General features: G+C 40.2%; 1 protein-coding gene across 9 annotated transcripts in view; it reads right to left on the reverse strand.

Annotated features, from left to right (window-relative positions):
• LOC131682876 (uncharacterized) overlaps positions 1-16,056 on the reverse strand; it is a 564,793-nt gene that overhangs the window by 350,582 nt on the left and 198,155 nt on the right. For all 9 annotated transcript variants that reach the window (XM_058964672.1, XM_058964663.1, XM_058964670.1 and 6 more), the window contains exon 3: positions 8,018-9,554. In XM_058964672.1, the coding sequence (XP_058820655.1) occupies positions 8,018-9,554 (1,537 nt within the window). The remainder of the gene's footprint in view (positions 1-8,017; positions 9,555-16,056) is intronic.

Below are 16,056 nucleotides of genomic sequence, written 5' to 3' on the forward strand. Positions count from 1 at the left end.
CCTACCAGCAGCAGTAGCGATAACCTACCTCGTTCTATCAGCAGAATAGGTATGGCAATGTAAGAATTCGGCCAGAAACATTCCTTTTATATTGTACGAGCGCAGAAGAAGAATTATTTGAAATCAAATTATATAATTAAATGAAATGTAAATTATTACACTTAGGTTAAGAACACCCCTACACCTAGCACTCACACTGAACTCGATTGCACAGAACTAGGCCTACCTAACATCACATTTACCGGTACGAAGATCGATAGGGAAATAATAGATAATGGTGATATGTATTTATACCGATCAAGTGAAATAAACGGCAGTTAAAACCTAATCTTCATACCGAGCACTATCTACGTTGTCGCTCTCGTTTGATCGCGTCCCGCCATCATCTAATCGTCCACCTTTCTTCGCATCGTCTGGATCAGTTTCGAGTGGAATCTGGAACCGATTCCAACCAAGGGACTCCCGACGGAGACACGCAGAACGAGCACAGGCTCGTACATGGTCCTTCGAGCCGGATCACCGCGAAGGCCAGATTTCATCGCAGCATCTTGTTCGGCGAGGAAAATCGGACTCCATTTTGTTCCTGGAAGGGACGCCAAGCCGGTAACAAACGTTAAGTCCGGTTCCAATCATCCTGATCACGGAAGAAAAGGAACTGATCGCACTTTCGATACCATTTCAGGGTGAGACAGGATTTCGAGAACAACTTTAGCGTCATTGGACTGATGAGGACTGATTGAATGGGCGGTTGGTTCCAACGAGCGCGTAAGATACTATCCAGCAGCACTCTCGTCGACAGCCGGCGATCACTTAATACCGTATCGGATCCACAATTTATCCTGGACATCAGTCCCCATTGCATAAAGCCGGACACATTCCCGCGCTTCGGACTCCGGACGCACCAAGTATCACCAACGACGCGCTCAACTGGAGGTAATTCACGTAAGTCGCCATTTTGCTTTCCCTCGATCACAAGTGTGACCCGTGCGATTGTAGTTAGACATAATGGAGGGTTCTAAAAGTGAAAATGATATTGCCATTCCTAATCCCGCGACTGCAGCGAATAGTCAGGAAATAAAAAAGCACGTATTTACCTGCAACCGTGCTCGAGATGCTTTAGAGCGTATGCACAAATTCATTGACTCTTTCGAACCGTCTAGACTGGCAGAAGCTCAGCTACGTTTAGCTCGATTAGATCAAATTTATACTACTTATCAAGATAGCTCTTCGGCTCTAGAAATCCTGACTGATGGTATAGTCACGGAGTACGAAATGGATTTACAGAAAGATTTAGAGGAGTTTGAAAATGACTTTTTCGCTCTCCAAGCTTGGCTCAAAACCCATTGCTCGAGTCAGGCTGAGCGGCTTCCTGATACTACACCGGGAACCACCTGTGGGACACTTCGCCTTCCTAGCATCTCAGTTCCCGAATTCAATGGGGACATCGATAAATGGTATTCGTTTTACGACACTTTTCGCTCCTTGATACACAATAATCCAGAGCTCTCGGACATCCAGAAGTTCCATTACTTTAAAGCGTCCTTGAAGGGTACAGCAGCAAAGCTTATTGACGACATTACCCTGTGCGCAGATAATTATACGGTAGCCCTTAAAATTATCTCTGATCGATTTGAGCATCCTAAGGTTCTAATCAAGAGTCACCTTAATGTTCTATTTGCCATTCAGAAGGTGCAAACTGAATCGGCACAATCCTTGTCCAATCTACTTGATGATTTTCAAAAAAACATTGGGGTTCTGAACAAACTTGGCGAACCCACCAGTGATTGGAGTTCTCTTCTCGTCCATATGCTAACTTCGCGCTTAGATCCAGCAACGAAACGTGAATGGGAAAGAACAACAGATCCAAAGTCTATGCCAAAATTTGAGGAGCTTGTATACTTTTTGCAAAACCATATATTGCAATTGCAGTCCTTAGAAGTTGACTTTCAGCGGAATGCTAAATCTCAAACCACCAGAGCCACATACGCTACCACATCTTCGTCTAATAGATCCTGCAGCCTCTGCAGTGGAAATCACTCCCTATTCTACTGCGGTAAATTTAAAGCACTTACCGTTCCGGAAAGAATTAACGTCGTATCCAGCAAAGGACTTTGTGCGAACTGCATAAGTGAAAGGCACCATCCAAATCAATGTAAACAGCGTAGCTGTCGGGTTTGTGGAAAGAAACATAATAGTCTTCTGCATCGATCGTCTCCACATAACGCCAAAGGTACATCAACGCTGTCAAATCAACAAGAACCAACCAACATATCTCAATCGCTTGAGGCGCCAAACGAAAGCGCACACTCAAGATCGCTCCAAATTCCTAGTACCTCTCAGTCCTCGTTTGTGACGTCTCAATCTAACCGCTCACCCCAGGTACAAGTTTTCCTGTCAACTGCACTTGTAAAGGTGGTTGGGCCCAAAGGAAACATAGCTGTTGCCAGAGTCTTGCTAGACAATGCTTCGCAGCCCAACCTGATGACTGAACGATTTCGACAAATATTGAATCTTCGAAAAAGTTCAGCTAGTACGGAGCTCTACGGTGTTGGGGCTGAACGGAAAGTGGTTGCATTTTCAACGGTAGCAACAGTATGTTCGCGGTTCAACAACTATCGAGCGGTGTTGGAATTCTTAGTCTTGCCGAAAGTTACCACTGACCTGCCCACTTCGTCGGTGGACACTACAGGGTGGATTATTCCAGACCACATCCAACTTGCTGATCCTACTTTTGCCACTTCAGGTGCTATTGATATGGTAATCGGTAGTGAGGTCTTTTTCGATCTCCTTCGGAGAGGTCACATGCGGATCGACGACGATAAACCTACACTACACAACTCCGTATTTGGTTGGTTAGTTGCGGGAGCACATCGAAGCTCGTCAGCGCCAGTATGTTTGGTTACTCATGTTATCACTACTGAGAGTCTAAACAAGCAGGTAGCAAAATTTTGGGAAATTGAATCCTGTCAGTCAGAATCAATCTGGTCAGTAGAAGAACGTATTTGTGAGGAAATCTTCAAGTCAACAACTGAACGGGACTCGGATGGTCGCTACATCGTTACCTTACCTAAACGCATAGAATTCATTGGGCATCTTGGAGATTCACGATCTATAGCTACGAAACGATTCCACGCCATGGAGCGACGCCTTGCAAAGGATTCGGCGTTGCACCGCCAATATTGTTCCTTTATGAACGAATATCTCTCATTGGGCCATATGAAGCTGGTTGATGTGGTGTCAGATTTGCCAGGACAACATTATTATCTCCCTCATCATGCGATCATTAAGCCCGAGAGCACTACCACCAAACTACGTGTGGTGTTCGACGGCTCATGTAGAACGACGTCTGGGTTTGCTTTAAATGATCTACTTCTCAAAGGCCCCACAGTTCAGGATGACATGCTCTCTCTAATTTTTCGTTTTCGCATGAAGCCAATCGTCATTAAAGCGGACATTCAAAAAATGTATCGCCAGATCAAAATATCAGAAAAAGATCTACCGTATCAGCAAATCCTGTGGCGAAACGCTCCCGAGGAACCCCTACACACATACCAGCTCACTACTGTCACGTATGGTACCACGACAGCTCCCTTTCTTGCTACACGATGCCTACAGCAACTTTCTGACGACGAAGCAGTTAATTTTCCAGCGGCTGCACGTGTGGTGAAAAAAGGATTTTATGTTGACGACCTGTTATATGGATTCGATACCCTCAGAGAGGCGTTAGAAGCAACGGAGCAGTTACACCTCATGATGGCATCAGCTGGTCTATCATTACGCAAGTGGTCGTCGAATTGCCGTAATGTTCTCAATAAAATCCCACGCGACTACTGGGAGACTGAAAGGGTGTTGGAGTTAGACAGTTCGGCTCCAGTTCAAGCTCTTGGGCTGTTGTGGGAACCAATGTCAGACGATTTTTTGTTCAAAATTCCACAATGGACCAAACAAACTTTTTCTACAAAGCGAAGCGTACTGTCACAAACAGCTAGCTTATTTGACCCGTTAGGATTGGTCGGACCAGTGATTGTCATCGCCAAAATATTCATTCAAGCGCTGTGGGAGTTAAATCTTGAATGGGATCAACACTTGCCTTCGGAGCTTCACGAGCAGTGGATGAACTTCGTAAGCCGTTTACCGATCCTTAAACAGCTTCGTATTCCCCGATTTGTTTTAACGGACAACATCGTATCTCTTCAACTGCACGGGTTTGCCGATGCATCTCTACGAGCATATGGTGCATGCGTGTACTTCAGAACTGTGTCTGCATCGGGTGGTGTATCGATACGTCTCATGACTGCAAAATCTCGTGTTGCTCCTCCGGAACGAAGACGACCTACGCTAGCTCGGTTGGAGCTGTGTGCAGCTCTCCTTCTGGCCAATCTACAGAAAAAGGTGCTAGAAAGTGTGGAAGTGCACTGCCCATGTTATTTTTGGTCGGATTCCACGATCGTCCTACACTGGCTAGCAAAGGAACCGTCAACATGGAACATCTTCATCGCAAATAGAGTTGCTGAAATCCAACAGCTGACACAAGGCGGAATCTGGAACTATGTTTCGACCAATGATAACCCAGCCGATCATATATCACGCGGTTTGAATCCCAACGACATCATTTGCAATTCGTTGTGGTGGGATGCTCCCCACTGGCTTATGAATCCAGTGCAAAATTGGCCGAAGTCTTCACATTTGTGGAAAAATGTCTCTCCTCCCTATGGAGATCTCGAGTTGCGTGCGACAGTATTGGTTGCTATCGAAAAGGAGAGAACGCACGAGAGTTGGTTAAAACGCACGTTCGAAAATTATGATTCTTTTCACGACGTTTTGCGTGTGATGGCATATTGTAGACGCTTTGTCACAAATTGTAAGCGTAAATCAGTTCAAACCAACATCATAACTGGTCCGCTGACAGCATCAGAAATCAAAACAGCAGAAATGCTCTTCATCCGCCAAATACAACTGGAAACGTTTCCGACAGAAAACCGCCAGTTATCAGCAGGTTTGCCTATTAACAGAAAATCATCCTTACTGGCACTGAATCCTTTCATACGAAAAGGTGAGGACCTAATTCGAGTTGGCGGTCGTTTAAAAAACGCTTTTATACCATTCGGTCAGAAACACCCTATCCTACTTCCAAAGCATCATTATGCCGTCGAATTGCTCTTTCTTGATCTGCACCGGGAAACTTTGCACTCGGGTCCCTCACACTTGCTAACAGCAGTTCGCAGGAGGTTTTGGCCCATAGACGGACGGAATAAAGCCCGAGCTACCGTACGCAGCTGTATTACCAGCTTTCGCTATCGCCCAAAGGTAGCCGAACAGATCATGGCTGACCTACCATCTGTTCGTGTAAATCAAGACAGGGTTTTCCGCAACGTCGGGATTGATTATTGCGGCCCAATCGTCATTCAAGGCAAACGTAACCAGCCGCCAATTAAGTGCTACATATGTGTTTTTGTGTGCATGACAACGAAGGCTGCACATATCGAGCTCGTTACCAACTTAACCACAGAGGCTTTCATCGGTGCGTTAAAAAGGTTTTGGGCAAAACGTGGATTCCCCCAGCACATCTATTGCGACAACGCAACAAACTTCACGGGTGCTGATCGTGAATTGAAACGGTTGAAACGGCAGTTCGAGTCTCAACAACATAAAACTGCAGTTATCAATGAGTCATCTCGTATTGGCATCGAATTTCATTTCATTCCTCCACGGTCACCGTCGTTTGGAGGACTTTGGGAAGCGTGCGTCAAATCGACAAAGGAAATTCTGAATAAAGTGTCTATGGATGTTCGGCTCACTTACGAAGAGATGCTAACTACACTAGCCCAGGTGGAAGCCTGCCTAAATTCGCGACCTCTCTCGCCGATGTCTAGCGATCCCAATGACATGCAGCCTCTAACTCCAGGCCACTTCCTCATTGGTGGTCCGCTTGAAGCAATACCTGAACCCGATCTCCAGCATATTCCTTGCAACCGCTTGTCACGGTGGCAGAGAATGCAGCGCATGTTCCAAGAATTTTGGTCCAGATGGTACAAGGAGTACTTGCCAACTCTTCAAAAACGCTACAAATGGCCAAGCCCCAAGTCCAACTTATCAGTTGGAGACATGGTGCTGTTACATGAGGATAATCAACCGCCATTCAAATGGCCAATCGCACGAGTCACAAAGGTCATTACAGGAGAAGATGAAAAGGTACGAGTTGCTGAAGTGATGCTCGACGGAAATGTCACTTACCGTCGCGGCATCCACAAACTATGTCCGTTACCCAAGCCACAGGTGGATGAACCTTGCACAGCGTCTAGTCCACTACACACTGAGTCATCATAAAATCCGAACTCAATCGCATCTGCAATCAACCACGCTACTGTGCTACAGTCGTTTCCTGCATCAACGGTTTGAAAATTAGTCGCGGCCAGATGACGGATCGAACGACGACCTCGTCAACGGTTCGAATGGCTCCGCCACGTGGGACTGAAGGATGTCAACCCGATCGCCCGAAGATCCAACGCCTCACCGATACCTTTCTATTACGTTGAAACCGGTTGTTTCAAGGGGAGCGGCATGTACGAGCGCAGAAGAAGAATTATTTGAAATCAAATTATATAATTAAATGAAATGTAAATTATTACACTTAGGTTAAGAACACCCCTACACCTAGCACTCACACTGAACTCGATTGCACAGAACTAGGCCTACCTAACATCACATTTACCGGTACGAAGATCGATAGGGAAATAATAGATAATGGTGATATGTATTTATACCGATCAAGTGAAATAAATGGCAGTTAAAACCTATCTTCATACCGAGCACACGTATCTACGTTGTCGCTCTCGTTTGATCGCGTCGGTCACCGAAAGCCCGCCATCATCTAATCGTCCACCTTTCTTCGCATCGTCTGGATCAGTTTCGAGTGGAATCTGGAACCGATTCCAACCAAGGGACTCCCGACGGAGACACGCAGAACGAGCACAGGCTCGTACATATATCAAGTGACGATTTATTTTTTATTTTTAATATGGTGACTTTAAATTATTTTCATTCGTCACGCCCAAGCGATGAAATATGTAAAACGTTTATGAGTGTCTAGATGAGGTCTGTGTTAAGATTGTATATGTTTTCTATAGTGTGCTAATAAAATGCGTAGATAAATTTGATAACATTTTTTTACTGGCAATTTTCTGAATCGATTGGTGTTCGAATCATGAAAATCCTTGAACAATTAACAAAAAGTAAGTGAAAACTTTGTCTGTTTTCTTACATTTTCCCAATGGATTTACAATAATACGAATTTTTTAATAGTCTACAGTTGAAATACCAATTTAAAGTTGCAATCAGTTTTTAAGTTGGACTTCTCTGAATGGATTTGTATATAAATGACGCAAATTCATCACAAATTAACAGCGCTACAGTCGTTTAAAATTATGCCACATTTTCATGACGCGGATTGAATTTTAGATTTTAGTTTTACATCTAGTCCCAGCCCCACATAGTGGAGTAAAGCATTTTCAATGCTAATAACCCTCCGAAGTAGTGCCGGGGAAGAATGAAGTTCGGCAGCATAAATAAAGTTGTTTTGTGGGTCGGGGTAGCTGTTTTTGAAAATGTTTTCTACTCTATAAAACACACCAGACGAGGGAAAGCAACAGGTACAGGATTTCAGGGGCTCAACGACACCCCCTTCCCCCGAAACATACAGACATTTTTCGATCTCGACAAGCTGAGTCGAATGGTTTATAACATTCAACCGACCGGGACGGGATTTGAACGAGTTTCAGAGTGATGGCATAACCTTTCTATATGAGAAAGGCAAAAAATGTAAAGTGTCTTTTCCCTTGCCCTGAAAAGTAGTTTCGCCACACAGGGTTTTTGTTAACACTAATAAAATTACAAAATCCAATTTATATACGAACGACTGTGAAGAAAAGTTAGAAACGATTTAACCATGACCATTTAAATATCGTGATAGAGTAAAAATAATAATAATAAACGGTGTAGTTCTAATAACAATACATACCAATGAATGAATCATTTCCTCTTTTTCGCAACTCCTCTCTTGTAGGATTAACACAAGTGTCATGTTTTGTTGCACGCAAATGAAAAGATCTACTTTTGTGAGTTTTGTGACTTCTCCATCCGAAGTATCATCTTTAGAAGCTGCATTAAATGGAAATGATATCGATTTCCTCCGCTTCGGTTGATAGTCTAGTGGAGTTAGTGAATTATTATAACTGCCTCCTGGTGTCGTATCCCAACTAGAAAATCCACTAGACTGTTGATCATTCATAGCCAGTAATGTAAGCTTTGACATCAAAGGGGTTAGTTGCAATCCCGACAGTTTTTTGCGGCGACTAGGTGAATCAAATATATTACTAGATTGCGATACTTCAGTGTTCTTCACGTCAATATTCAAAGATTTCAGAGGTAAATTGAGTTCCCGTCTTTTTTTCTTAGTATTTCTTGAATTTTGAATTACGGTGTAATCGTTATTTTGTTCATCTTTTAGACTTTTTTTCGAATGATCGGCTACTTTAACTGAACAGCGGACAGTTGACAGTGGTGCAGCTTTGACAGACTTCTGTAATTCATTGTAGTGTAGTTCGAGAAATTCTTTAAACAGACTGATTGACATCAAAATGCCATTAGCATTAAAGATAGGATAACTCGGATCTGCCAAAGTTTTACAAAATTCTACATGTCTCAGATTTCTAAGCCTGGGAATTGCTTTTCCTTTTCCAATATTTTCAGAAGATTCACAACCATCGTCTTCAGTTGTATCAATAAGGTCGTTGATGTTTGGAAAAGAAGCCCTTGTCCACCCAGAATTATAAGGATTGCTGATGGAATTAGTGAAATAGTTGACCAATTCGACATTTGTTTTATTCTCTACAGATAGTGAGTTTGATTCCGCTTCAGTTAGTCCTATATATTCTTTGTATACTTGGTCCATTGTAAATGTTGGTTTGTCAGTTGCATCTATATCTTCGCTGAGTGCGCAGATTGACAGCACATTGCCGTGCGGTAGTAGCTTATTCTCCGTCATAGGCGTTGAGCATACACTGGTTTTGCCAATAAAGTTTGGAAAACTGTCAGATTCGTCGAAATTTATCGAGTTAAATCCAGGTTCCGTTGCTTCCAATGATGTCTGATTCTTAAATATCAGTGGTAAGTGCGTCGGTCTACTGAAATTATTTTTATTTTGATTCACTGGTTTAAACAACTCTGATCCATCGTCTGTGTCCTCCTCTGGTATGTTAGTAAATATTAATGATTTATCACGTTTCATCATGGAATGTGCATCTCTTGAAAATGACTTTTTACGCTGTTGAAACGGAATGGTATCTTTCGTAGTTGTAACAGCAAATAAATTAAACGATTGATTTGATTTTCGAACAAGATCGTTATAGTCAGCTGTAGGAATGTATGCATTTATAAGGGTAACACCGATAGGAATGTGATAGTTCGCTGCGATGTGCTCTGAAGATTTAGTACGGTACAGGTCAGACACCGTGAATATTTTTGTTAAACTGTCAGATAGTTGACTTGCAACAACTCTGTAAAAAGAAGAATGTTGTAGTTAAATTGTCGTTTGTAAGTTTAAGAAAATAAATAAGAATATAAATTGGTAACAGAAACAAGCAGGGAAAGCCGTAAACTAGGCCTAATATTTACTTTGGGTACTTTTTATGAGCTTCTGATCGGGTATACTAACCTATCTATTTTTGAGAGAGGGCCGATTTCTTCACCCTCGCTTAACGCTTAAGCCAGGTTTAAAAGTACTGGTGAACCTGGTTTAAAAGTTAAGCGAGGGTGAAGAAATCGGCCCTTTGTACGGTAATATCCAGCGAGTCCACCTTGGTATTTGCGCCATTCCCACAAAATATTTCCAATGTGGCCCATTTGCACATATGTCTCAAGTTCGACGGAACAGCGCGCCTAATCGAGTTCACATTCACGTACGATATTTTATGTATGTTCGTTTATCTATAAATATGATTTCTCGCACAAATTGACGCTATTGCCAAATGAGATGATGGATTAAATGATCGAATTAGTGTTCCGACAGAAAATAAAAAGGCAGATCATACTTGGCACAACCTTTTTAACCCTCTAGTGCCAATTTTTTTTTTTTGGCTTGAAAAAACTTTTGTAGGTGGGCTTCGTGATCAGAAAAACGAAACTAATGTTGACAATTCTTGTAAGTAATGGATTTTTCATTAAAGACTTAACATAAGTAGGCCGCCTAGAGGCGGTGTTGAGCACCGCAATTTTTTTTCTTCTAGTTATATCAACATAAGCAAATACATATGGTTGCTAATATTTTGGACTCCATCATAACGCAAATTACCTAAACTGCAAGGAGTATTTCTCTAGTGCTTTGGTTGTTGAATTATTGACTTCTAATTTAGAGTAGGGGAATCCAGGGTCTGCTGGCGGTGGTTTCACTTATCATGTTTTATCTTTTTAATTTAAGTAGATCGTGTACAAGTGTATGCGTTGCATAAAAAAGCAGACTGTTGGCTACATCTCAGAATTTTAAATATGTGGGTGAAATAATTTTTGGTTAAAAACGCTAATCTATCATTGTTAGCTCATCTTGAAAATAACAGAAAAAATGTTGAAATTTGAATGTTTGCGTTAAAACAGATGATGCTGCCAGTTTTAGCTTGGACACTCGTATCATCATTCTAATCCGTTCAACGTTAAAACAACCATTAATTTTTTTGTTTTCAGTGGACTTTTTTTTACATACAACTACTTGTTTGCTACTCTATTGAGACTATCAGCACCGGGCGTGGGTATAAGCAATTTACTAACCGTCATCATAACACGACACCGCACCGGCGGTTGGTAAACAGGTTGGGAAATGGAAACTTATCGTTTCGGTTTACAGCGAGTGTCTATAATTGGTAACTTCTTCCAACCGACGCCAACGTTGCTATTCGCAGAAAGGAGGCAAAACAAAGGAAAATGTAAAAAATAGGATCTCGCGATAAATGTTATGCAGAAGCGTTCTGCGTGAACTTTTATTCGACTCGTGAAAGATTTTTATTTTAAATAAAATTATGGATTGAGCTCAATAAATAAAACTATCGGTTGTGAGACAATAAATTATTTGATTGAATTCAATAACATTTTTTTAAAGTTTACAGAAATTAAAATAATTATTAAAATTAAAAGTTTATTGTAACTTTAATGAAAATATACTCTCAAACCTCGATTCACACCGATTCACATTCACAATTATTTTGTCGTTTGATACAATGAACAGTATTTGTTTGTATTCAATTACCCACAGTTTTGATTATGCTGTATGTTTTCTGCGTGGAAGTAAAAATTAGTGCATCTAAGCAGCTGGGATTGAACTGGAAGATGTAGCATTATGTCAACCTGGGCATGATGTGTCCCAGGATCCGATTGATGGGATGCTAGCAAGAAGCTGAATTTCATTGGCTTTGAAGCTTGTAAAAGCCCGAAAATTTTTATATGTGGAGGCCAATACGAAAGGTAATGATAGTGTCCGACGAAAATCGCTGCGAACAAATGGTGATGATTGTGGGGACTGTGGAAACTAAGATTCGAGAAGAAAGAAAATTTTTCTCGCGCAAAGTTTTTAATTCAGGACCAGTAGTAAAAAGAAGATCACAACAATAATGGTTTATCACACACTCTGCAGCGATTAGTTCAAAACGCTGGATTTAATTGCTAATAGGTACGCATGGCAGGACACAGATCACACCTGTTACATCATCACCATCTCATTTCATACGGTGGTTCATCATATTTTCGAGGGATAAAATTGTGTTGTGGAGTACAGTCGTGATTCGCTGGTTGGACACTTTTTAACTGGACCGCTTTTTAGTTGAACCTCCGCTAGTTGGACAATTGTCCAATAGGGTGGGACAAAAATTAGATTCCAGCTCCGAGCAACTTTTTAGGTAGCATTTGGGTCCTAGAACAACTTTGCAAATTCTTAGTTCGATCCCTGAAACTACGCCCACTGTTTAAAGTTTACATGGGATTTTGTATGGGAGAATTAACTTTCACAAAATAATTCCTCCATGAGTCGCCCATTACTTCCTAAAAATAAATCGTTATGCGGCTTTTATAGCAAATTTAACAAAGAAACAAGGTCTCGAAAACCACGAAACGATCTGACGCTTGAGAAAAAAGTTATCAGGCAGAAACCGATTGATGCTCTGACGATTGATAAAATATTAATTTTTTCTAGCACCACTGCTGTTGGTTGTCTAATTATACGCAATTTCGTTTTAATCTTCTCTTAATGTGTCTAAATCATTTATCTATACTGTTTGCCCACTTCGCAAAAGTTTTGAGGGATAAATTGAGGCTTCTTTTGTATATAATAAGAGAGTGTTAAAAGTATTGCATATAATTCGAACGTCGGCAGCAGTGATGCTATGAAAAGTTTAAATTTTCATCAATCTTCAGAGCATGAATCGGTTTTTGCCTAATAACTTTTTCCACAAGCATCAGATCGTTTCACGGTCTTCAAGATTTTGTTTCCTTGGCAAATTTCCTATAAAAATTAGACATCTATTTATTTTTAGGAGGTAGCGGGCGACTCTTGGAAGAATTATTTTGCAAAAACCAATTTCCCCATACAAAATCCCATGTAAACTTTAAACTGTGGGCGCAAAATTATAGTTTCACCGATCGAGCAAAAAATTTGCAGAGTTGTTCTGGGAGCTAAATGGGACCCAAAAAGTTACTCGGAGCAAAATTTTATTTTTTTCATATAACCATGTCCCACTCTATTGTCCAACTAAAAAGCTCGTGCCAAATTTACTTTGACAATCAATCTGACAATATTTAGAAATAAGAACAGATGCATTTACACTGCCAACATCTTCTTTGGAGAGTTTTTGACATTTGTCAGTCGGTCCAACTAGCGAATCAAATTCGTTAGTTGGACAAGGCTGTGGCCCAACCAGCGAATCACGACTGTATACTACCCAAGATCGCTTATTTGCCCCGTTTTCTATGGGATTTCCTATCTTCATGGGACTGACTTGCAATCATAGGTAGTATAGTGAAATGCATGAACGTGAATGCACTTGGAATTCAATTCACTTAGTCTGTAAATAAGGGGAGGGCGGGAGTAGACGGGGTTGGGTGGTTGTACTTAACTTATAAAAATGATATTTTTAATACATTTCAACATTTCTAATATTGTTCTTAGAAACAGTAACACGAAATGTTAATTTACTTTATAATTTATTGTTGGACAATGAAATTGCTTGTTTCAAGACGTTTATTATAAATTTACTAGAAGTATTCCGCGTCGAACAATGTGGAAATGTCCTATAATTCTAGGATAGCCACTTTTGTTAATTCGTTGCAATACTTTTTGACTTACTCCGACAATTTTATGCAAACTGTGGATACATGAATGTGGATTTGATGACCAATTTGGTAAGCAGCGAAATTTGGCACTACCCCGCAGGACCGTTATTTGAAAGCAAGATTCCGTGTTATGTCATTTGCCATACTGATAAATTGGAATCAAATTTATAATTTTTGAGCAATAACTCATTATTTGATTCCATCTTTGGAATTACCGCATTGACGACAAAATGTTGAATTCAGTTAATATATATCTGTATTAACTTGCCACAAATTTGTGTGTACCAATTTGCTCCAGGGTACGCACTTAATGTTTATTTCTTGAAGTAGATGCAGTTGTAGTTAGTATTTCAGCTCCAGCGATACAACCGATTGCAATTAGAATTAGTTGTGTTATTGGCGCCGGAATACTACACAGTTAAGCTTTTTCGGGAAATCGGCCGGAATACGAATTACGAATACGAATTAGAACCAACCAGAATTTTCGATTGTACTTTACTTTACCCATAGGTGCACGCAAAGTTCATATATCGATTACTGGAAGCCTATTGGCCACTAGTAGCGCCGGCTAGCGGCTACTTGTTGCCAAAGGCCTTGATTATGTTATAAAGGCTCGCACAGAGTGAACCCAAATCTACCTATCGAACAGTCAGATGGCTACCTATCGTGCAAAGTAAACAAATATTCTTCTTTCGGAGAACAAACAAGAAATGTATTAGTTAGTTAATATCATGGCGAAATATTTCAATCGTCGAAACAAGACACTGTATTCAGTTTATTATGCTTTTTTTTTGTAACAATGTAAAATAAATTTCATGGAATAGTATCAAGAATAAAGTGCTATAAGCCACGAAACAGTGAGCTTTCAATTCACTCCATATTAATTTATTGTGTAACTCGGTTGAAGTCACTCAAAATTACAGCAAAAATTATGGGTGCCAAAAACAAAAAAGATGGCATCATTTTAGGCAGCGTTACGTATTCCTCTGTACGGGACTCTATAATACCACAGACACTAATTGTTGTTTGCTTAAAAATGATAGTTATATGTTTTACATACAATCTGAATTGGATGTCATTTATTAATAGCAAAAGCAAAATTACTTTTGGTATGGGTCAAAATCCACATTGCGGGGAAATTCCGGAGAAACTATTGTTGGTTCAGCGCAATTCACAGCAGTCACGAAAGAGTTGACGATACTCCTTTTGTTCACGAGCACTAGATGTATTTGGTGAATATTGGTTTGGAACTTCCTCTCAACGTGAATTTTGATAATTGTCTTTTAAGCACAAATCTCCGATCAACATGGGGAACGTGCTATTTGAACCCGTCGCTACTGATTCCTGATTCTAGTTCTAGGTTATATTGCGCCCTTCCCACCAACCTGGACTCCGCACTTTCGAAGTGCGAGTGATCAAACTGCTACTGAAAACTGCGAGCTGTCAAATCACATGTATTTCAAGTGATAGAGATGGTATTTTCATGGACAGACCAGTCGAGCTAACCAGTCTATGAGAAGAATTCAATAGAAGAATAGTAATTGCGCAGTGTGGTTAGAATCCAGTTTTTACTGCCACAAGCAATAGTTAGATGAGATATGATTACTATAACAACGTGCTCCGTGTATCAACCTAGGAAAACAACGCATTTTACGCAAGTTAATATTATTATTGAAACCACACATAAAATACTATCACTTAATTATTTTTTTACTGTATACTGTTCTGCCCAAGTTGTACAGTAATGTTTTCATTTCGAATGGTTATAGTCCAGCATACCAAGTATTCATGAATAAGCCCACTATTCTGCGATTCAAAATTGCCTTTGAATATACTTAAAACCCAGATATGTTTACCCGGCTATGCTGTCTACAATATGACCACAGCTGATGGACATTTGGGCTACAAAATTTATGTAAAAATCAGTGTAAACGTCTATTACCTGGGGTATGGTAGTATTCTCACATACATTAACCCGCAATTTTTCTCCCATCCGAATATATTTGACTGCAGCGTCTGAAGGACGTCAGATGGCTTCCGTATAATTTGGTAAAACCCAACGATGATTGTTACTGAAATGGTTTTATTGAATTCAATAAATAAATGTATTTTCTTTCTAGCAATATTTTTTTCACTGAATAAAGTCCATATCATCAAAAAAAAAAGATTATTTTATTGCATGATTGCAAAAAAGTGTAACGTAACTATAATAACAACTACCGGTGTAAAAACAGATTATTATTTTGGCAACCTTTTTACCAACGACCGGTGCGAAAACGGGTGTCTAAATAAAATATTATCGTTTATTGTAATCAAAATACACACGCATTTGCTTACGCACCGGTGCTGATAATCTGAGAAGGATTGTTGAAATTACGAAGATAGTAGCGTTAATTCAAACTACGTAATTTTACTTTAAATTATCAATTAAATTTTTTTTGGTAAAATTTATGAAACATATTTTTATTTTATATCGTAAAATATAAGTGCTGATAAGTGGAGTAGAGAATAGACCTTTCTCGTCAAAAAATTTTATATGATAGGATGCTTCCTTTTTTATCCACAATTCGTTACTGCCTATTGCCCCGATGATTTGGTACCTCTAACTATTGAAAAAATCAAAAATAGTGCAAGCTGCTCATTTAACCCCATATTCTGAATACCTATCTTGCCTTGTTTCCACATATG

This window comes from Topomyia yanbarensis, chromosome 2 (genome assembly GCF_030247195.1).
Source record: "Topomyia yanbarensis strain Yona2022 chromosome 2, ASM3024719v1, whole genome shotgun sequence".
Taxonomy (NCBI): domain Eukaryota; kingdom Metazoa; phylum Arthropoda; class Insecta; order Diptera; family Culicidae; genus Topomyia; species Topomyia yanbarensis.